The following is a 23,219-nucleotide window of genomic DNA, read 5'->3' as shown; positions in this document are numbered from 1 at the left end:
CCCTTAGAAGAAATGCAATAGCCCTCATAGTCAACAAAGTTCAAATGCAGTACTTGGATGCAATCTCAAAACTGACAGAGTGATCTCAGTTAGTTTCCAAAGCAAGCCATTCAGTGTCACAGTAATCCAAGTCTATGCCCCAACTACTAAATCTGAAGAAGCTGAAGAGTTCTATGATGACATACAAGACCTTCTAGAACTAACACGAAAAAAAGGTGTCCTTTTCATCACAGGGGACTGGAATGCAAAAGTAGGAAGTTAAGAAATACCTGGAGTAACAGTCAAGTTTGGGCTTTGAGTACAAAATGAAGCAGCGCAAAGACTAACAGAGTTTTGCCAAGAGAACGCACTGAACATAGCAAACACCCTCTTCCAACACAAGAGACAACTCTACACATGGACATCACCAGATGGTCAACACTGAAATCAGGTTGATTATATTCTTTGCAGCCAAAGATGGAGAAGTTCTATACAGTCAGCAAAAACAAGACTGGGAGCTGACTGTGGCTCAGATCATGAACTCCTTGTTGCAAAATTCATCCTTAAATTGAAGAAAGTAGGGAAAACCACTAGACCATTCAGGTATGACCTAAATCAAATCCCTTAGATTACACAGTGGAAGTGACAAATAGATTGAAGGGATTAGATCTGATAGAGTGCCTAAAGAACTCTGGAGGTTCATAACATTGTACAGGAGGCGGTGATCAAAACCATCCCCAAGAAAAAGAAATGCAAAAAGGCAAAATGTTTGAGGAGGACTTACAAATAGTTGAGGAAAGAAGAGAAATGAAAGGCAAAGGAGAAAAGGAAGGAGAGTCTGTGTATAATGTGTCTAAAGAGAGGCTGTTAAGAGGACCACAGTGTGGAATCCGTACTCAGCCCTCCTTGGCCGCTTGTGAGGCCTCGGTGAGGGCCCCACCCCCATCCACCCCCAACCCCACCAGCACGGGCCCTAAACCAGAGCACGTGGACAGGACGTGCCTGGGGCACTGTCCAGCTCTGACAGCCTATTGCCGCTCACCCCGGAGGGGCGAGGAATCCGTCGGGAGCGCCTAGCATATGCCCTCGGTAGTATTAAACCATTCGCCCCACGTTTCAGGGCCTGCAGACGCTGGGTTCAGTGACTAAACTCGAGGTTCTGATGTCCACGGGTGTCCCACTCGCGGGTGGGGCCAGAGCAGGTGCATTCGGGCCCTGAATTCCCGCATTCATCCTGCTATTGTCTGCACATTTGCTTTGTCGGAATCAATCACTAGTCCCACTCCTCTACCCACCACCATCCTTGCCTTTAAAGGAACATCAATATTCAAGTATAAATTTAAAACCAGAACAAAAAGCTGACTCCCCACTTTCTGCCCTGCAGGCCTTTTTCTTGCTTGGCCCGAATGCGGGCCTGGCTCCCCGAGCTAGTCCCGGGTGGCCGTCAATGCGGCCCTGTGTGTCCAGCCCCCGCGGGTTGCGGAGCCAGGAGAGGGAGAGGCAGGCCCCGCCCCCGCCCCCGCCAGCGCCCCGCCCTCGGTTCCCATTGGCTGCCGGGCTCTAGGGGGTTGCCGGTCACGCCCCACCGCGAGAGGATAAGAGGCTCTTTCTGCCCTAGTCCCGGCATTCAGGACGCCGAAGCCAGAGGTGACTGGAGCGACAGCCAAGGACCACTGACGTGAGGACACTCAGGGGAACCTACTCTGGTGTTTGGGGGGCAAGACCCGGAGGGTGGGCTTGGGATCTGGGTGGTAGTTTAAAAACCCCTTTAGAGTGGTGGTTTAGTCGCTAAGCCGTGTCCGACTATTGCAACCCAGTGGACTGTAGCCTGCCAGGCTCCTCTGTCCATAGGATTCTGGCAGCATTTCAGAAGTATAACTCTCCCACTGCCTTGCGGACACAGGTGCTTCAACTCCAGGCAGCGAGATTCATCCTACAGATTAATCACTTTCTCTCGGTGATTCATCACTACAGTCGGGGAAACGTCGGGTCTGCGGCTCAGTGTTGCTGCAAGTCGGCCTCTTCTTTAATTCTTTGAAGAGGGTTTGCGTCCTCCGCGGAGCGGGGAACAGCCGCCCTGAGCTCGGAGCCGGCGTCTTCGGACGCCCTCCCCCAGGTCAGCGCGAGTGAGGAGGTCTTTGCAATTAAATTACAACTGAGCCAAAGAAATTGAAGTCTGTGGTAGGTTTAACCTTCCTCAGGTTTCTTGGGGAGGTGGGGCTCTTGCCTAGAGGGATTCCCACATCTCCTGTGATGTGACCCTCTGAGGAGCTAACGCCCAGCAGTTCTCCTGTTTTCGAAATAAAAGATTAATGTAGAATAATCACGGAATGAAGCGAAGGGGAACTGGATATTTGATTTCCAGTTCTCTTAAACAACTTTTAACCATCAATTGGGAAGACTGTAACAGGAAAAACTTGTAAAAATTAATTTGTAGTGTGTTTAATGAAGAAGATCACATTTTATGGCTTTTTCACATATGGGATATATATTTTATGCCTTTCCTTTAAAAAAATGCCACTAGTCATACTTCACACAACAAATATTTTAGCCTCATCTTTCCCAGTCATCATGAAGCTTGAGAGGCATAAGGACCATGCAAAAGTTTCTTGAGTTTTTTGTTTACTTTTTTTAAACAAATTAATAATTGAGAACTCGAATGCAAAGTCTAAGAAAGTATGAAATGTTAAAGATTTAATCCATCTGAATTGTTATGTCTACATGTGATATTTTTAGGGACTTTAGAGCAAAACAAAGCATACTGATTGTTAATAGGGTAAGTATAGCAAAGATCAGGCCAAGGCAAAAATCTTCAATCCTTTTCCTTTGAAAGTCAGAAATAAATAAGAATTTAAATCTTATATTCCAATTGATTTTTTTAAATATAAATGATTTCAATACAGGAATGGCTTTTCACAAATTAGACGTAATTCTTTATTTTTAACTATGACACTGCAAAGATTCTTTAATGATTAGAACTCAAGGCCAAAAGCTGGCAAATTTCTTTGGCTGAGCGTCCTTCCGTTTTGTGAAACAGTTGACAAGCTGTCCTTTGTAAAGCCTGTTTCCCAGGGTTGAACAGCTGTTTCCTTGGCTTGCAGACTGTGTGGTATAAGGTACATGTTGTGGGGGGAGACAAAAGCTTCCTACCTTGATAAATGCAGAGAAAAGGCGCTGTTCTGTTGGAGGCAGCGCCGCCAAGAATACAAAGTGCCTGGAGGTGGTCCAGCCTCTGCCCACATTTGTTCTGGCATCAGAGCTGGTATTGGGAAGGAAGACATTTTCCTCTACCCTTCTAAATTCTTCTCGCTGGTCTAAGAATTAAATAAACGTGGGACAGGTAAACAGGAGAAATTCAAAGCAAAGTTTAAAAACATATATACATGGGAGAGACCCAGGAAAATTCTCACTCACCAAAATGCCCACCGTCAATACCGTCGTCAATTCAAGACAAGGGAGGATGTTGGGATCAGTGGTTTGGGGCTTCAGGGGGGAGGAAAGCAGTTCATACAGAGATGGTGAGCCAGTGTTTGCTGCGCCAGCGGAGGTGATGGGACACAGAGTGGACTCAGGTCTCCCAGGGTTTCCTGCCCACCCCCACCCCCCGCCCCGCCCTCCCTCAACCCTGGCCCACATTCCTTGCTGACCTCTCTCTCTGGCGGTTGCTCCATTCCTGTAATAGGCCCTCCATCTAAATTCCGATTCAGGCAGCTAAGGGGAGGGTCAGAATTTCTTCCTGAGTCCTGGGGGCCTTGATTGTTTTCAGATGAAAATAATCTGCGTCCCAAAGAGACATTTTGGGGTGGCAAGTCTTGCTCCCCTACAATAACGTCATCAGATGATTGTATAATACCTTCAAATTCAAGGTACCTTTCCTTGATCTTCTTTTTCAAAAAAAATTGTGGCAATTCTACCATATTTATTTTTTTCAGTTGAATTTTCTAGCTGTTTTTTGGTCATGTTCCTCGCCACCCCCCCAAAAAAAATCAGAAACATTTTTGTTAAAAATGAGTTAAATTTATATATCCATTTGAAAGAAAGTAAGTTCCTACATTTTATGACCTCAGTAGTTTTTGGAAGGACCTACACTTTTCTTACTAAACTTATGCTTAGAAATATGTGTGTGCTGCTGTGAAACAGGACTTTTCTGCTACATTTTCTAATTGCTTATTGACAGAACATAGGAATACTATTGACTTCTGTATCCTTATTTGGCTCCTATTCATTGTAATTAATTCAAAAACTTGCTCCCCTGCACTGTCACCTCATCTTGCAGTCCTTCCAGGACAGGATGGGGAGTCTCCCAGGAATGGGGGAAGACTCAATCCCCAGCCGCCTCATTTCTCTTCCTCTGTATTTTGGTTGAAGTTTCCCCCAAATGCAACCAGAAGCCAGAGGGCTTGGGAAGAGAAGATAGAGAAGTGAGGGGTGGTGGGGAGAGGGTTCAAGGGGTGATGAAAAGTCACACCCTCTAAGCCCAAAAGGGGAGGTGAGCCAAAGCCACTTGCCCCCGATGGTAAGGTCTGTGTAGGTAACAACTGCTCTGTTCTACAAAGCATCTTTCTTTGTGGGCCCCAGATGTCTGAGTTAGAGAAGGCCATGATGGCCCTCATCGAAGTCTTCCATCAATATTCCGGGAAGGAAGGGGACAAGCGCAAGCTGAAGAAATCAGAACTCAAGGAGCTCATCAACAATGAACTTACCCATTTTTTAGAGGTGAGTCTTGCTTTTTAAAACTAAAGTAACCTGCTCTCCTGTCCTCTTGTAAGACCATCTGTCCCTTTTCTCTTCTGAGCTGCCCTGAACATGGCTCCAGGTTGGTGTCAGGACACCTCTGTTGTTTCTGAAAATGTGTTTCACAAGTGAGCCCTCACTACAGAGGCTGGCTTAGGTAGGCCCCACACTTTTCATTTTGTCTACAGTAAGAGCATCCAGGAAAAACTGCTGTCTCAAACGCAAGAGTACAGGTTCTTGGGAAAACCTAAGGATGTACAGCAACAGGGTGGCTTCCCCTTTGGCTCAGTGGTAAAGAATCTGCCTGCAGTGCAGGTGCTGCAGTAGATGCAGGTTCAGTCCCAGGGTCAGGAAGATCCTTTGGAGGAGGGCATGGCAACCCACTCCAGTATTCTTACCTGGAGAATCCCATGAACAGAGGACCCTGGCGGGCTATAGCCCACGGGGTCGCAAAGAGTCAGACATGACTGTAACGACTGAGAACGTACAACAATAACAATGACAAAATGGGATGGAAAATATACCATGACTTATCACACATTGAACATACAAGAAGACTGCTAAAAATAAGCTTTTGTTCTTGGGAAGAGGACTGTTTCGGCTTTCTCTACATGGTTAGATCCACCACAGTGAGAAGATGCCAGGTGTTACTGAGCTCTCAGCACAGTCAATGCTTGGAGAGATGCAGGCCCCAGGACCTGGCTCATCACCAAGAGGCCACAAGCTGCTCATGAGAGGCCCTGGGGCCTTGCAGGGGGCCCCGTGGGGTGAGGTGCCCTGGAGGGAACTTGGGAAGCTGCGTGAGGACATCTGATGAGCCACCTCTGCCCTGGCAGCTCCCCTTCTGGTGGATGTGTGTTCAGATGCTCCGCTGAGGACTCACTTCCCCACTCACAACCTTCACTGCCCTTGGCTCAGCCACCCATCATCTCTGCTGTATCCGTATTGTGTATTCAAGGCAAGGAACTGCAGTCCACCTGGTACCTAATATTCCCTTGGTGCCCAGAAGCAAGGTTACTGAAGTGATCTTGCACCCAGAGGAAATGGCCATACAATGCACCAGTGCACTCATGTCTGACCAGGAGCTAATTCCTGGGAAGACATGTGAGCCCAGCCCACATGGTGGTGGGAGCTGTCCTCCTGGGCAGGCTGGACCTTGGTGCAGGACGAGCCCCAGGCTCCGTGCCCCGAGCGTGCAGGGTTCTCCCCACCCAAACACTCCATGGCTGCAAATGGCACCACCATCAGAGGAAGTGGCCTGCAGACTTCAGAGGGGATTCCCTAGTCTGATTTTGAAGCTGGTTTTCTCAGGCACCCAAGTTCTCAGAGTGGTAACTGCCTGCTCACACTTTTACTTATCTTGTTTCCCACCACCTCACCTAAGAATCAGAAGGTCCTAGATCCTTCTGTGAAAAGAATTATTGAAATGAGACAATGCTTATCAAGTGCAGCTCAACAAATGTAGCTACTGTCATTAATTATTTATTTAAAACATAGAAAAAGCTTAGCATGTGGGAAACACAGTTTATAAAATAAAAGTAAATCATGGTAAGTATATCAAGGTATCATGAACATCATTGGCCCAGTTTTTATGAAGTAGTTTCTGTTTGGAGGCAAATCTTTCCTGTAATTGAAATTAATCTTTTAGCAGATGTTTATAGGTGGCACCCAACCCCTCAAGAGAACCTCAGTCTTTTACATGTTTTATGTCTAAGGCAGCCATTGTGCATTATACTCGACTTCCTCAGGCCAAGCGCTCCTGCCCTGAGGACTGGGTGTTCCGAAGAGTCGGCAGTGTTATGCTTCTCTTCAGCACGTGTGCACATCTTTCCTGCACTGTCTGTCCTTCTGTTTCACCACTCATTTGACTCCATGTTGGGCATAATGTCAAGAGAGCCCCAGACACCTCGAAAGCAACTCAAGTGCCAAAAAACACAAGAAGTTAATAAATTTAGGGCATGTTCCTGAGTTATTTCAGCCAGAAACTACTTTCAAAAATCCACTGGAAGCCTTCACTATAGGGCCTTCCACACATAGAAACAATGAAAAACTTATAGGGGCCAAAAGTTCATTTTTGCTTTCAAGGCATTTGCATATAATGCACTCAGGCTGATCTAGACTATACTCTTCCTCTTTTTTTTTTTTTTTAGCACAAACAGCCTGTAGTTTTTCAGATCCTGGCTGTTCCATTCAGTCTTTTAGTAGCCAGAACCCCACTGCACCTAAAGGAAAGTGGGAGAGAAGGCTCAGACCCCTAGTGACCTCTGCCAACCAACAGCCTCCTGGTCGCTGGAGAAAACCTTTCTGGAATTTTGCATTTCATGTCTTAGGTTGTTTCTAAATTAATTGTGTGTGTGTGTGTGTGTGTGTGTGTGGCTGTGCTGAGTCTTTGCTTCACAGGGCTACTACTCTCTAGTTGCCGTAAGCCGGGGTTTCTCATTGCCGTGGCTTCTCCCGTTGTGGAGCACAGGCTGTAGGGCACGTGGGCTTAGGACATGGGTACTGTGGTGCGTGGGCTCTAGAGCCCAGGCCCAGTAGTTGTGGTGCAGGGCCTTAGTTGCTCTGAGGCATGTGGGGTCCCCCTAGATCAGGGATCGAACCCACGTCTCTGGCATTCGCAGGCGGATTCTTTACCACTGAGCCACCAGGGAAGCTGTTCGGTTGTTTCTAATACAAAATTATTAAAGCCAGCCAAGATCATGTCTTTGTGGCCCTAATGTTCATTTAGAAGCAAACTGGACAACCTGTCTTCTCTCTTTCAGGAAATCAAAGAGCAGGAGGCTGTGGACAAAGTCATGGAGACACTGGACAGTGATGGGGACGGCGAATGTGACTTCCAGGAATTTATGGCCTTCATTGCCATGATCACCGCCGCCTGTCACGAGTTCTTCACACAGGAATAAGGAAGAGAAAGCAACGGAGCTGTTTGCAGCAGAGACGAAGTTTGACCAGGGGAACACATGCAGGGCTTGCAGGGCCGTAGGAGCTGAGCTTTCTGTGTTGTAGCTAATTAGGAAACTTGATTTGCTTCGTGAGGGAACAATTGAAACCTCTTTCCAAGGACCACTTTTAGTGCCCCCAGCCTTACTTCTGCATTACTAGGCATAGTGTTAGCTTTCTGGTCCCAGGGACTCTTGGTAACTATAACTTAGGAAAGTCATTTCTCAGTCATAAAGCATGTGCTGTGCTAGCTGTCCAAGCTGTGGAGACCCCTCACCTAGAAAAAACAAACTGACTACCAAAAAGGACTGGAGCATTGTGGGTTCCACATGCTGCCACATTTAAAAACACAGAGCTTTGTCCACCATCCTTTGAAAATGTTGCCCGTCATTAAATCTTCTCATCACTGGAGCAAATGAAACCTGATGTGGCTGGGTGGCCTGACAGTCTGTCCCACCTACCAAAGAGCATGGTCACATTTAGAGCCCTTCCCAGCAGGTGAGCGGTCATGTTTGCGTGTGCAGTTAAGCTAACAGTTCTAAATGGAAAATCTATCTCATAAGATGACAAATGCTGACATTATAACTGTAATAAGAACTGAGAATCAGACTTCTGCATTCAGTGGGACTCTCCTGACAGGACCACACTTTGCTGGATCTCTGGGATTTGGGGCAGGGGAGCAGGGGGCAGGGCTGGTCACAGCTCTGCCCCTGGAGACGGCCGTACCCAAGCACCTGCACCTCCTGTTCTGTCTGTAGAATGAAGGTTATGACGGACGTGTCTGATGTGCGGTGAAGGTCATTCTTGATCTCTGTGCAGACAGGGTCTGCTTTCTGCTGTTGGTGAAGCCAGGGAATTTTATGACCATTATGCTTTTTTGCCACCATTTTGAAAAAAAATCAAGTTACAAATATTGAGAATCCCTCCCAGGAAAATTCAAATTAAGTATTATGCTTATCCATCCTTTTTCTGTTATGCTTTTTTTAAGAACACAAATTTGGAAATCATAAACTAATTGATTGCTTGTAACTGCATTAAATAAAAAGCACTGTCACAAATCTACTTGGTGGTTAAGCATGAAATAAAAGCTGTATTCTTGCAAAACTGGAAAAAGGAGTAGAGTCCACGCAGCCTGTCTTCATCAGGGCTGCAGATACGGCACCCCCCAGGCCAGGGTTGAAGCTTAGGTGGGGAAGAGAGGGCATGACAGGGCAGGAACATGAGGAGGGACAAAAAGAGAGGGGTTTGGAGGGGTGGGTCCATTGGAGAGACATAAAGGGGAAGGCTGTCTTTTCAGTTCAGTTCAGTTGCTCAGGCATGTCTGACTCTTTGCGACCCCATGGACTGCAGTACACCAGGCTTCCTATCCACCACCAAACTCCCAGAGCTTGCTCAAACTCATGTCCACCAAGTCAGTGATGCCATCCAACCGTCTCATTCTCTGTCGTCCCCTGCTCTTTCTATCTTTCCCAGCATAGGGTCTTTCCTAATGAGTCAGTTCTTCACATCAGGTGGCCAAAGTATTATAATTTCAGCATCAGTCCTTCCAATAGATATTCAGGACTGATTTCCTTTAGAAATTGACTGGTTTGATCTTCTTTCAGTCCAAGGGACTCTCAAAAGTCTTCTCCAACACTATAGTTCAAAAGCATCAATTCTTTGGCTCTCAGATTTCTTTATGGTCCAACTTTTACATCCATACATGACTACAGGAAAAACCGTAGCTTTGACTACACAGACCTTTGTTGGCAAAGTAGTGTCTCTGCTTTGTAATATGCTGTCTAGGTTGGTCATAGCTTTTTTCCCAAGGAACAAGTGTCTTAATTTCATGGCTGCAGTCACCACCCGCAGTGATTTTGGAGCCCAAGAAAATAAAGTCTCTCAGTGTTTCGATTGTTTCCCCATCTATTTGCAATGAAGTGATGCAATTGGATGCCATGACCTGAGTTCTGAATGTTGAGCTTTAAGCCAGCTTTTTCACTCTCCTCTTTCATCAAGAGGCTCTTTAGTTCCTATTTGCTTTCTGACATAAGGGTTGTATCATCAGCATATCTGAGTTTATTGATATTTCTCCCAGCAATCTTGATTTCAGCTTGTGCTTCATCCAGCCCGGTGTTTCTCATGATGTACTCTGCATATAAGTTAAATAAGCAGGGTGACAATATACAGCCTTGACATACTCCTTTTCCTATTTGGAACCAGTCTGTTGTTCCATGTCCAGTTCTAACTGTTGCTTCTTGATTTGCATACAGATTTCTCAGGCGGCAGATCAGGTAGTCTGGTATTCCCATCTCTTTCAGAATTTTCCACAGTTTGTTGTGATCCACACAGTCAAAGGCTTTGGCATAGGCAATAAAGCAGAAGGAGATGTTTTTCTGGAATTCCCTTGCTTTTTTGATGATCCAGCAGATGTTGGCAATTTGATCTCTGGTTCCTCTGCCTTTTCTAAATCCAACTTGTACATCTGGAAGTTCTCAGTTCACATACTGTTGAAGCCTAGCTTGGAGAGTTTTGAGCATTACTTTGCTAGTGGGTGAGATGAGTGCAGTTGTGTGGTAGTTTGAACATTCTTTGGCATTGCCTTTCTTAGGGATTGGAAAGAAAATTGACCTTTTCCAGTTTCTGTGGCCACTGCTGACTTTTCCAAATTTGCTGGTATATTTGGTGCAGCACTTTCACAGCATCATCTTTTAGGATTTGAAATAGCTCAGCTGGAATTCCATCACCTCCACTAGCTTTGTTTGTAGTGATGCTTCCTAAGGCCCACTTGACTTCACATTCCAGGAGGTCTGGCTCTAGGTGAGTGATCACACCATCATGATTATCTGGGTCGTGAAGATCTTTTTTGTATAGTTCTTCTGTGTATTCTTGCCACCTCTTCTTAATATCTTCTGCTTCTGTTAGGTCCATACCATTTCTGCCCTTTATTGTGCTCATGTTTGCACGAAATGTGCCCTTGGTATCTATAATTTTCTTGAGTATCTTAATTTTCTTGAATTTCCCATTCTATTGTTTTCCTCTATTTCTTTGCACTGATCACTTAGGAAGGCTTTCTTATCTCTCCTTGCTATCCTTTGGAACTCTGCATGCAGATGGGTATATCCTTTCTTTTCCCCATTGCTTTTAGGTTCTCTTCTTTCCTCAACTATTTGTAAGTCCTCCTCAAACATTTTGCCTTTTTGCATTTCTTTTTCTTGGGGATGGTTTTTTTTTTTTTTCCAAGTGACGCTCAGACAGGCATAGCCTTTTTCTTGGGGATGGTTTTGATCACTGCCTTCTGTACAATGTTACAAACCTCCAGAGTTCTTCAGGCACTCTATCAGATCTAATCCCTTCAATCTATTTGTCACTTCCACTGTGTAATCATAAGGGAATTGATTTAGGTCATACCCGAATGGTCAAGTGGTTTTCCCTACTTTCTTCAATTTAAGGATGAATTTTGCAACAAGGAGTTCATGATCTGAGCCACAGTCAGCTCCAGGTCTTGTTTTTGCTGACTGTATAGAGTTTCTCCATCTTTGGCTGCAAAGAATATAATCAACCTGATTTCGGTAGTGACCATCTGATGATGTCCATGTGTAGAGTTGTCTCTTGTGTTGTTGGAAGAGGGTGTTTGCTATGTTCAGTGCGTTCTCTTGGCGAAACTCTGTTAGACTTTGCCCTGCTTCATTTTGTACTCAAAGCCCAAACTTCACTGTTACTCCAGGTAGGTTTGTTACTGACTTCCTAGTTTTGCATTCCAGTCCCCTGTGATGAAAAGGACACCTTTTTTTCGTGTTAGTTCTAGAAGGTCTTGTATGTCATCATAGAACCCTTCAACTTCAGCTTCTTTGGCATTAGTGGTTGGGGCATAGACCTTGATTACTGTGACACTGAATGGCTTGCCTTAGAGATAAACTGAGATCATTCTGTCATTTTTGAGATTGTACCCAAGTACTGAATTTGGACTCTTTTGTTGACTATGAGGGCTATTGCATTTCTTCTAAGGGATTCTTGCCCACAGTAGTAGATGTACTGGTCATCTGAATTAAATTCACCCTTTCCTGTCCATTTTAGTTCACCGATTCCTAAAATGTTAATGTTCACTCTTGCCATCTCCTGTTTGACCACTTACAGTTTACCATGATTCATGGACCTAACATTCCAGGTTCCTATGCAATATTGCTCTTTACAGCATTGGACTTTATTTCCATCACCAGTCACACCCACAACTGGGTGTTGTTTTTACCTTGGCTCCATCTCTTCATGGTTTTTTTGTTTTTGAGTTATTTCTCCACAGTTCTCCAGTAGCATATGGGGCACCTACCGGCCTGGGGAGTTCATCTTTCAGTGTCATATCTTTTTACCTTTTCAGTACTGTTCATGGCGTTCTCAATGCAAGAATACGGAATGGTTTGCCATTCCCTTCTCCAGTGCTGCAGTCCATGGGGTCACAAAGAATGGGACTGAGTGACTGAACTGAACTGTGGAGGGGTGGGGCCATGGGAGGGACATAAAAGAGCAGGGCCATGAGGACAGACATAAAAGGAGCAAATAAAGGGGAGAGGTGGGTGCATGGGAGGGACATAAAAGGGCAGGGCCATGAAGAGGACATAAAAGGGAGGGGAATAAAGGGGAGGAGTCTGGCCATGGGAGGCACATAAAACAGAGAACTTGACATGAACCAAGAACTTCCAGATGTTCAAGCTGGTTTTAGAAAAGGCCGAGGAACCAGAGATCAGATTGCCAATATCCACTGGATCATCAAAAAAGCAAGAGAGTTCCAGAGAAACTATTTCTGCTTTATTGACTATGCCAAAGCCTTTGACTGTGTGGATCACAATAAACTGTGGAAAATTCTGAAAGAGATGGGAATACCAGACCACCTGACCTGCCTCTTGAGAAACCTGTATGCAAGTCAGAAAGCAAAAGTCAGAACTGGATATGGAACAACAGACTGGTTCCAAATAGGAAAAGGAGTATGTCAAGGCTGTATATTGTCACCCTGCTTATTTAACTTATATGCAGAGTACATCATGACAAACACTGGGCTGGAAGAAGCACAAGCTGAAATCAAGATTGCCAGGAGTAATATCAATAACCTCAGATATGCAGATGACACCACCCTTATGGCAGAGAGTGAAGAGGAACTGAAAAGTCTTTTGATGAAAGTGAAAGAGGAGAGTGAAAAAGTTGGCTTAAAGCTCAACATTCAGAAAACTAAGATCATGGCATCTGGTCCCATCACCTCATGGCAAATAGATGGGGAGACAGTGGAAACAGTGTCAGACTTTATTTTGGGGGGCTTCAAATCCTGCATGATGGTGATGCAGCATGAAATAAAAGAAGCTACTCCTTGGAAGGAAAGTTATGACCAACCTAGATAGCATATTGAAAAGCAGAGACATTACTTTGCCAACAAAGGTCCATCTGGTCAAGGCTATGGTTTTTCCAGTGGTCATATATGGATGTGAGAGCTGGACTGTGAAGAAAGCTGAGAGCCAAAAAATTGATGCTCTTGAACTGTGGTGTTGGAGAAGACTCTTGAGAGTCCCTTGGACTGCAAGGAGATCCAACCAGTCCATCCTAAAGGAGATCTGTCCTGGGTGTTCACTGGACGGACTGATGCTGAAGCTTAAACTCCAGTACTTTGGCCACCTCATGTGAAGAGCTGACTCATTGGAAAAGACCCTGATGCTGGGAGGGATTGGGGGCAGGAGGAGAAGGGGACGACAGAGGATGAGATGGCATCACCGACTCGATGGGCATAAGTTTGAGTAAAATCCGGGAGTTGGTGATGGACAGGGAGGCCTGGCATGCTGCGATTCATGGGGTTGCAAAGAGTCAGACACGACTGAGCGACTGAACTGAACTGATGGGGAGGGACATAAACGGAGGGAATAAAGAGGAGAGGTGGGGCCATGGCAGGTATATAAAGGGGAAGGTTGGAAGGATGGGCCATGGGAGGGACATAAAGAGGGGCATACAGGGGAGGGTTGTGGGGGTGGACTGGAGGCACTGTGGGGATTCAATACAGCTCACTTGCTCAGTTGTATCTGATTCTTTGAGACCCCATGGACTGCAGCACACCAGGCTTCTGCCACAAACATGACTGCAAATTCTGGTATACAGATGTATTAGGATATGAAAAATTTATTTAGGTTAAGAGATAATAGAATTCAGTATAAACCAAAGGACAAGGGAAACAGAAACAAAAGGACAACAAATACTCTTCTGAAAATAGATGATGGTGGAGAAGATCATGGAAACAGTAGAAATACTGTAATTAGTAGCAGAAAGAAAAAAGAGTGATATACACATTGCAGAAGTAGATAAATGGAAGAATGAAGGAAATGACTTGAAAAATCAATTGGTAGGAAAAATCATTGGATACATGATTCTTTTAAGTAAAAGAAACAAAAACTCTAAAAAACAAATGCATGAAAGTTGAAGAGAAAATGCCACCAAGAAAAGAGACAAGAAATAAAAATAGGATAGGAGTTAAGATACACTCTTAAAGTGTAAAGGACAAAGAAAAAAATAACAAAAGAAAAAGGGTAAAAAAGTTTACCTAATCAATACATGACATATTTTGATCTATAATCAAACATACATGATTATCTTAATTACATAGAAGAGATTTTTTTGGAAAGTGAACAAAAATTAAAGAAGAGAAATAGAAATGACCAAAGAAGCCAAGGAAGAAATTTTAAGAGAAAAGAAGAATTCAGTAAAAGGGAAATTACTAACAGACTAGAAAACGAAGATAAAGAAATTTTAAAAGTTGATGTAGTAAAACCACAATGTAATCATACCATAAGAATTTTTTATAAAACCAATACAAAGAAGATATTGAAATGGGGTAATGTAAGAGATAGGAGCACCCACTCCAGTGTTCTTGCATGGAGAATCCCAGGGACGGGGAAGCCTGGTGGGCTGCCGTCTATGGGGTCACACAGAGTTGGACACGACTGAAGTGACTTAGCAGCAGCAGCACCAGCAAGAGATGGGAGCACGAGTTCAGACTTGGTAGGGGAGAATAGAATGAGTAGGAGAGATTCTAGAGAAGTCTGAGTACCTCCCTGCAGCCCTGAGACCCCAATCACACCCGCATCCTTACCAGAGCCGGTCTCAGTGGCCCGGTGCAGGCAGGTTAACTCGCACGCGCTGCGCTGAAAAGCAATAACAGGCTGCCAGAGTTATGGGGAAGGGGCTGTGTGACTTCATCTCCCACTGGGCACAAACTTATTTGTTATCCAAAGTGGAAGTGGCCTTGTGTGCAGGCACTTAATAAATCTTACTGAGAAAGATCTCAGGGCTACAAGGAGATACTCAGACTTCTCTAGAATCTCTCCTACCGATTCTATTCTCCTCTTTCCAAGTCTAAACTTATATTCCCAATTCTTCAGTTCAGTCACTCAGTGGTGTCTGACTCTTTGCGACCCCATGGACTGCAGCATGCCAGGCCTCCCAGTCCATCACCAACTCCCAGAATTTACTCAAACTCATGTCCATTGAGTTGGTGATACCATGCAACAATCTCATCCTCTGTCGTCCCCTTCTCCTCCTTCTCCTGCCTTCAATCTTTCCCAACGTCAGGGTCTCTTCAAATGTCAGTTCTTCACATCAGGTGGCCAAAGGATTGGAGTTTCAGCTTCAAAATCAGTCTTTCGAATGAACACCCAGGACTGATTTCCTTTAGGATGGACTGGTAGGATCTCCTTGTAGTCCAAAGGACTCTCAAGAATCTTCTCCAACACCACAGTTCAAAAGCATCAAATCTTTGGCACTCAGCTTTCTTTACAGTCTAACTCTCACATCAATGCATGACTACTGGAAAAACCATAGCGTGACTAACAGACCTTTGCAAGTAATGTCTCTGCTTTTTAATATGCTGTCTAGGTTGGTCATACTTTTCTTCCAAGGAGTAAACGACTTTTTATTTCATGGCTGCAATCACCATCTGCAGTGATTTCGGAGCCCAGAAAAATAAAGGCAGCCACTGTTTCCCCATCTATTTGCCATGAAGTGATGAGACCAGATGCCATGATCTTAGTTTTCTGAATGTTGAGCTTTAAGCCAACTTTTTCACTCTCCTCTTTCACTTTCATCAAGAGGCTCATTAGTTCTTCTTCACTTTCTCCCTTAAGGGTGGTGTCATCTGCACATCTGAGGTTACTGATATTTCTCCTGGCAACTTGATCCCAGCTTGTGCTTCATCCAGCCCAGCGTTTGTCATGATGTACTCTGCATATAAGTTAAATAAGCAGGGTGACAATGTACAGCCTTGATGTACTCCTTTTTCTATTTGGAACCAGTCTGTTGTTCCATGTCCAGTTCTAACTGTTGCTTCTTGACCTGCATACAGGTTTCTCAAGAGGCGGGTCAGGTGGTCTGGTATTCCCATCACTTTCAGAATTTTCCAGAGTTTGTTATGATCCACACAGTCAAAGTCTTTGGCATAGTCAATAAAGCCAAAATAGATGTTTTTCTGGAATTTTCTTGCTCTTTCAATGATCCAGCTGATGTTGGCAATTTGATCTCTGGTTCCTCTGCCTTGTCTAAAACCAGCTTGAATATCTGGAAGTTCAAGGTTCATGTATTGCTGAAGCCTGACTTGGAGAATTTTAAGTATTACTTTTCTAGCATGTGAGATGAGTGCAATCATGCGGTGGTTTGAGCATTCTTTGGCATTGCCTTTCTCAGGGGTTGGAATGAAAACTGACCTTTTCCAGTCCCGTGGCCACTGCTGAGTTTTCCAAATTTGCTGACATATTGAGTGCAGCACTTTCACAGCATCATCTTTTAGGATTTGAAATAGCTCAACTGGAATTCCATCACCTCCACCAGCTTTGTTCATAGTGATGCTTCCTAAGGCCCCCTTGACTTCACATTCCAGGATGTCTGGCTCTAGGTGAGTGATCACACCATTGTGATTTATCTGGGTCAAGAAGATCTTTTTTGTACAGTTCTTGTGTATTCTTGCCACCTCTTCTTAATATCTTCTGCTTCTGTTAGGTCCATACCATTTCTGTGCTTTATTGAGCCCATCTTTGCATGAAATGTTCCTTTGGTATCTCTAATTTTCTTGAAGAGATCTCTAGTCTTTCCCATTCTATTGTTTTCCTCTATTTCTTTGCACTGATCACTTAGGAAGGCTTTCTTATCTCTCCTGGCTATTCTTTGGAACTCTGTATTCAAACGGGTATATCTTTCCTTTTCTCCTTTGATTTCACTTCTCTTCTTTTCACAGCTATTTGTAAGGCCCTCTCAGGCAGCCATTTTACTTTTTTGCATTTTTCATGGGGATGGTCTTGATCCCTGTCTCCTGTACAATGTCACGAACCTCCGTCCATAGTTCATCAGGCTCTCTGTCTATCAGATCTAGCCCCTTAAATCTATTTCTCACTTCCACTGCATAATCATAAGGGATTTGATTTAGGTCATACCTGAATGGTCTAGTGGTTTTCTCCACTTTCTTCAATTTAAGTCTGAATTTGGCAATAAGGAGTTCATGATCTGAGCCACAGTCTGCTTGTTTTTGCTGACTGTATAGAGCTCCTCCATCTTTGGCTGCAAAGAATATAATCAGTCTGACGTCAGTGTTGGCCATCTGGTGATGTCCATTTGTAGAGTCTTCTCCTGTGTTGTTGGAAGAGGGTATTTGCTATGACCAGTGCATTCTCTTGTCAAAACTCTATTAGCCTTTGTCCTCCTTCTTTCTGTACTCCAAGACCAAATTTGCCTGTCACTCCAGGTGTTTCTTGACTTCCTACTTTTGCATTCCAGTCCCCTATAATGAAAAGGACATCTTTTTTGGGTGTTAATTCTAAAAGGTCTTGTAGGTCTTCATAGAACCATTCAACGTCAGCTTTCTTCAGCGTTACTGGTCTGGGCATAGACTTGGATTACCGTGATATTGAATGGTTTGCCTTGGAAATAGAGAGAGATCATTCTGTTGTTTTTCAGATTGCATCCAAGTACTGCATTTTGGACTCTTTTGTTGACCATGATGGCTACTCCATTTCTTCTAAGGGATTCCTGCCCACAGTAGGAGATATAATGATCATCTGAGTTAAATTCACCCATTCCAGTCCATTCTAGTTTGCTGATTCCTAGAATGTTGACATTCACTATTGCCATCTTCTGTTTAACCACTTCCAATTTGCCTTGATTCATGGACCTAACATTCCAGGTTCCTATGCAATATTACCCTTGACAGTCGAATCTTGCCTCTATCACCAGTCACATCCACAACTGGGTGTTGTTTTTGCTTTGGCTCCATCCCTTCATTCTTTCTGGAGTTATTTCTCTACTGATCTCCAGTAGTATATTGGGCACCTACCAACCTGGGAAGTTCATCTTTCAATGTCCTACCTTTTTGCCTTTTCATACTGTTCATGGGGTTCTCAAGACAAGAATACTGAATTGATGCTTCATATCTTTTATACATGAGTAATTCATATCTTTTTAGAATTTACTGAGGTTTGCTCTATTGCCTGACATACAATCTAGCTTGGAGACTGTTCTGTGAGCACTCGGGAGGACCCTGCATCCTGCTCTTCTTGGGTGGAGTGTTTTATAATGTCTGTTAGGTCCGGTTGGTTTACAGTGCTGTCCAACTCCTCCATTTTCTTGTTGAAGTTCTGCCTGGTTATTCTATCCATTGTAGAAAATGGTGTATTGATGTCCCAACTATCATCCTTTCTTTTCCATCAGCTTTTGCTCTGTATATGTCAGTGCTCTTTTGTGAGGTGCACACATATTTATAATCACTAATCTTTCTAATGGGTGGATTCTGTCATCATCATGAAATGTCCCTTTTTATTTTTTTCTATTGATTTTGTTTTAAAGTGTATTTTACCTAAAATTAGTAAAGCCACTATGGCTTTGTGATACAAGAAATATGTTATTTGCATGAAATATATTTTTCCAGTCTTTTACTTTCCATCTATTTGTATCGTCGAATCTAGAACATGCCTTTTTAATAGCATATAGTAGGGTAATGCATATACACACATAGAGTCTGAAAAAAATCTGCCTTTTGAATGAATTGTTTAACCCATTCACATTTACTGTTATTATTGATATAGTTGGATTTACCTCTGGCATTTCACTTTTTGTTTTCTGTGTGTCTCATATCTATTTATTTACTTGACTTTTTTGACCTCTAATCATCCTTCTTAAAAATTTATTTTTGGCTGCGCTGGGTCTTCATTTCTGCTCATGGGCTTTCTGTAGTTGTGGTGAGTGACCACCACAGTTTAAAAGCATCAATTTTTCGATGCTCAACCTTCTTTATGGTACAACTCTCACATCCATTCATGACTACTGGAAAAAACCATAGCTGAATAGACAGACCTTTGTTGGCAAAGTAATGTCTCTGCTTCTTAATACACTGTCTAGGCTGGTCATAGCTTTTCTTCCAAGGAGCAAGCGTCTTTTAATTTCATAGCTGCAGTCACCATCTGCAATGATTTTGGAGCCCAAGAAAATAGTCTGTCACTGTTTCCATTGTTTCCCCATCTATTTGCCATGAAGTGATGGGACTTGACTATGCCATAGCCTTTGACTGTGTGGATCACAACAAACTGCGGAAAATTCTGAAAGAGATGGGAATACCAGACCACCTGACCTGCCTCTTGAGAAACCTGTATGCAAGTCAGAAAGCAAAAGTCAGAACTGGACATGGAACAACAGACTGGTTCCAAATAGGAAAAGGAGTACGTCAAGGCTGTATATTGTCACCCTGCTTATTTAACTTATATGCAGGGTACCTCATGACAAACACTGGGCTGGATGAAGCACAAACTGGAATCAAGTTGCCGGGAGAAGTATCAATAACCTCAGATATGCAGATGACACCACCCTTATAGCAGAAAGTGAAGAACTGAAAAGTCTTTTGATGAAAGTGAAAGAGGAGAGTGAAAAAGTTGGCTTAAAGCTCAACATTCAGAAAACTAAGATCATGGCATCTGGTCCCATCACTTCATGGCAAATAGATGGGGAAACATTGGAAGCAGTGGCTGACTTTATTTTTCTGGGCTCCAAAATCACTGCAGATGGTGATTGCAGCCATGAAATAAAGACGCTTACTCCTTGGAAGGCAAGTTACGACCAACCTAGACAGCATATTAAAAAGCAGACACATTACTTTGTCCACAAAGGTCTGTCTAGTCAAAGCTATGGTTTTTCCAGTGGGCATGTATGGATGTGAGAGTTGGACTGTGAAGAAAGCTGAGCGCTGAAGAATTGACGCTTTAGAACTGTGGTGTTGGAGAAGACTCTTGAGAGTCCCTTGGACTGCAAGGAGATCCAAGCAGTCCATCCTAAAGGAGATCAGTCCTGGGTGTTCATTGGTAGGACTGATTTTGAAGCTGCAACTCCAATATTTTGGCCACCCGATGCAAGAGCTGACTCATTTGAAAAGACCCTGATGCTGGGAATGATCAAGGGCAGGAGGAGAAGGGGACAACAGAGGATGAGATGGTTGGATGGCATCACTGACTCAATGGGCAGGGGTTTGGGTGGACTCTGGGAGCAGGCTGATGGACAGGGAGGCCTGGCATGCTGCACTTCATGGGGTCACAAAGAGTCGGACACAACTGAGTGACTGAACGAAACTGATGGGACTGGATGCCATGATCTTAGTTTTGTTGAATGTTGAATTTTAGGCCAGCTTTTTTGCTCTCCTCTTTCACTTTCATCAAGAGGCTTTTTAGTTCCTCTTCACTTTCTGCCATAAAGGTGGTGTCATCTGCATATCTGAGTTTATTGATATTTCTCCTGGAAGTCTTGATTCCAGTCTGTGCTTCATCCAGCCCAGCATCTCACATGATGTACTCTGCATATAAGGAAAATAAGCAGAGTGACAATATACTGCCTTGACGTACTCCTTTCCCAGTTTGGAACCAGTTCGTTTTTCCATGTCCAGTTATAACTGTTGCTTCTTGAAATCACCCTGAAGTGACAGCAGTATTGCAGCGACCTCCACTCTCTTTCCCTGACCACACTCAGCTCTGAAGCTCCATCCATTCCCAGCTGATTGCTCTACTGTTGTCAGCAATGCTCTGGGGGCATAAGCTGCTCTATAGCCTAATGACCTAATTCAGGATTTACAGAAGAGAGAGTTCCCAAGGTCAGAGTTTGAAGTTTGTTCTCAGGAGGGCTCGTCCTCGCTGTCTCATCCCCTGGTTCTCCTGCTAACTAGCTGGCCTGTAATTCAGTCTGTGTCTTCATTGACTCTATGAACCTCCTCCTAACTGCCTTTCACCACACTTGTACTGCTTTCAAGAGTGCCCTTCTGACTGACCTCCCCCATGCTCTGGTGCAAAGAAAGTCTGCTCTTTAACAAGAGGTGAGGAGTTACCTGTTTTACAGCTTGCTTCTCCCAGCAGGAAGATCTCTGAGCAGGGTTTTGGGCCCTGGAGTGAGAACAGTGGCTCCCGTCTATCTGGGTGAGTCCCCGGCTTCAGGAGCTAAATGCTCAGTGGAGCAGGGGTCATTAGCCTGAGGTCTTCCCAGTGTCTCTTCCCCATCTCATGAACTGGAAGGGCACCCGGCGCCCTGTATAGTTAGAAGCACTATGTCCCTCCCATCTCATGATCTGGAACAGCACCTGGCGCCCTATATGGTTAGAATCATTTGCTCAAGGTGGAGGCTCCATCCACTAGAGAAGAACAGAGCATGTTATCTCTCATCTGTTCTCACCCAGAACATATCTGTACCAACAGATAACCAGTGGGACAGAAGCCTGTGTCCCTGGGTCCACCTGTGTGCAGTAGATTTTCTGCTTGGCTCAGCTGACAGGTGGGAGGGAAGGAACAGTCTTGGTTCAAACAACAGACTTGCTTTTATTACTTGTCACATTTAGATGTTTCTTCATTTGTTGTATATGCTCTTACGACCATTTCCAAAAGCTTAAAATTAAATTTTCACCCATTTTGCTGGCTAGCATGTCCACAGAGCTTCTCAGCTCATCATGCCAGAAGTTGACACTCTTTCTTTACCTTCTAATGTAAAGTGAATGCTAACCACTGTGTCTGAACTTGTGTCCCACTCCATCGCAGCACAACAGCCTCCAGACGGCCTTTATCCTCTGCTCCCCTGGGAGTCGCTGCAGCACCTGGTTGCACACCTGGAGGTCCAGCTCGCTGCTGCTGGAGTGGCAATAGGTGGTAATACACCTGTGCTCCCTCCTCCCCAAAGCTTCATCTGGCCCCTTGTGGCCCTTTTTCAACTTTTGTCTTGTGGCACTAGTCTTGTGGCATCTGCAATGAACACTCATGACATGTGGCTCTTTAGTAGATATAAGAGCCTGAGGAGTAAGGTGCCCTCACTTAGCTGGCACTTAAAACTAAGGGTTAATGCCTCAGTTTCTTGCCTCACATGGCCCTGGCAAATACTTTCAAAACATCTCATGACTCATGTGGAATGGTTCTCACACTGAACCCAAAGGGCACCGCTGGACGCAGAGAAGTGGCGGGGCAGGGGGAGGGTGGGGAATTGAGGTGAGGAAAGGACTGAGCTCACCTGGGTGAGGCTGCAGGCTCTCAGACTTCCCATGGGGGGAGGGCTGTCCAGCTACCTGCTCAGACAGTTTAAAGACGATTGCTCTTAAACATAAAGAGGTTTTGAAGTTTTGCATATAGTTATCTTTTAAAAGAACTCTTTATTACTGAAATTGAGTATCAAAAGTGCTAAGTAATTTCAGTTGTGTCCGACTCTTTGCGACCTATGGACTGTAGCCAGCCAGGCTCCTCTATCCATGGGATCTTCCAGGCAAGAATACTGGAGTGGGCTGCCATTTCCTACTCCAGGAGATCTTCCTGACCCAGGGATCAAACCCACTTCTCTTATGGCTCCTGCATTGACAGGCATGTTCTTTACCACTAGTGCCACCTGGAAAGCCAAATGAGTATCAGAGGAAAGAGGACAAATGCTATACATGGTGTTATTACACCATTACTGCATCCAGTTTAGAGAAAGTGTTTCTTCTTTAACTCAAGACCTAAAACTTTTGCAACATGATCTCAGGTAGAAAGAGAATGCTCCTCTCTTCTTTTTGCACCAGCAAGTAGCATGTGCATGACTCGCCAACAACACTTGCTCTCAGGGAGAGGCCCTGGCGAGAGGGTCTGACTCTGGCAGACTCTGGCAGGAAGAGGCAAACACAGGAGGTAAGTCATTCCCCCATAGGGTTGAGCTGACCATCCCGGGACAATCTCTCTGAAACAAGTCAGCTATACTCATAATCTGAAATTAAGTACAAGTAACCTTAGTTTGCACAAAATAATTAGTACATTTAAAAAACAAACAACACAATATTGTAAAGCAATTATCCTTCAATTAAAAATAAAAACAGAATCAAGATACAAATGGCCCAGTAGGAAAAGTATGGATTATACAGAGGTTCTGATCCTTAACATAAACTGGGTCCTACAAATCAATTAAAAAAAAAAAACAAACCCCTTGCACACAATAAGAACTGCCAAGTAAAACACATCAAATGAGAAAGTAAAATGACCACAAACACAAGAAAACATATACAGCACCACTAGACAGGTACTTATTTGACTGACGGACTC

The 23,219-nt window shown here is 44.2% G+C and overlaps 1 protein-coding gene across 1 annotated transcript; it reads left to right on the top strand.

Moving 5' to 3' along the window:
* The first annotated feature begins 1,539 nt into the window (after positions 1 to 1,539).
* S100B (S100 calcium binding protein B) lies at positions 1,540 to 8,715 on the top strand. The gene is made up of 3 exons (XM_043474661.1): positions 1,540 to 1,657; positions 4,558 to 4,695; positions 7,476 to 8,715. Exons 2-3 carry the CDS (start codon positions 4,558 to 4,560, stop codon positions 7,614 to 7,616), a joined length of 279 nt encoding a protein of 92 aa, XP_043330596.1. The 5' UTR covers positions 1,540 to 1,657; the 3' UTR covers positions 7,617 to 8,715.
* The last annotated feature ends 14,504 nt before the right edge of the window (positions 8,716 to 23,219 follow it).

The sequence above is a fragment of the Cervus canadensis genome, chromosome 7 (genome assembly GCF_019320065.1).
Source record: "Cervus canadensis isolate Bull #8, Minnesota chromosome 7, ASM1932006v1, whole genome shotgun sequence".
In the NCBI taxonomy this organism is placed as follows: domain Eukaryota; kingdom Metazoa; phylum Chordata; class Mammalia; order Artiodactyla; family Cervidae; genus Cervus; species Cervus canadensis.
Note: the sequence above shows the minus strand (reverse complement) of the source record. Positions and strands in the feature narration are given on the sequence as shown.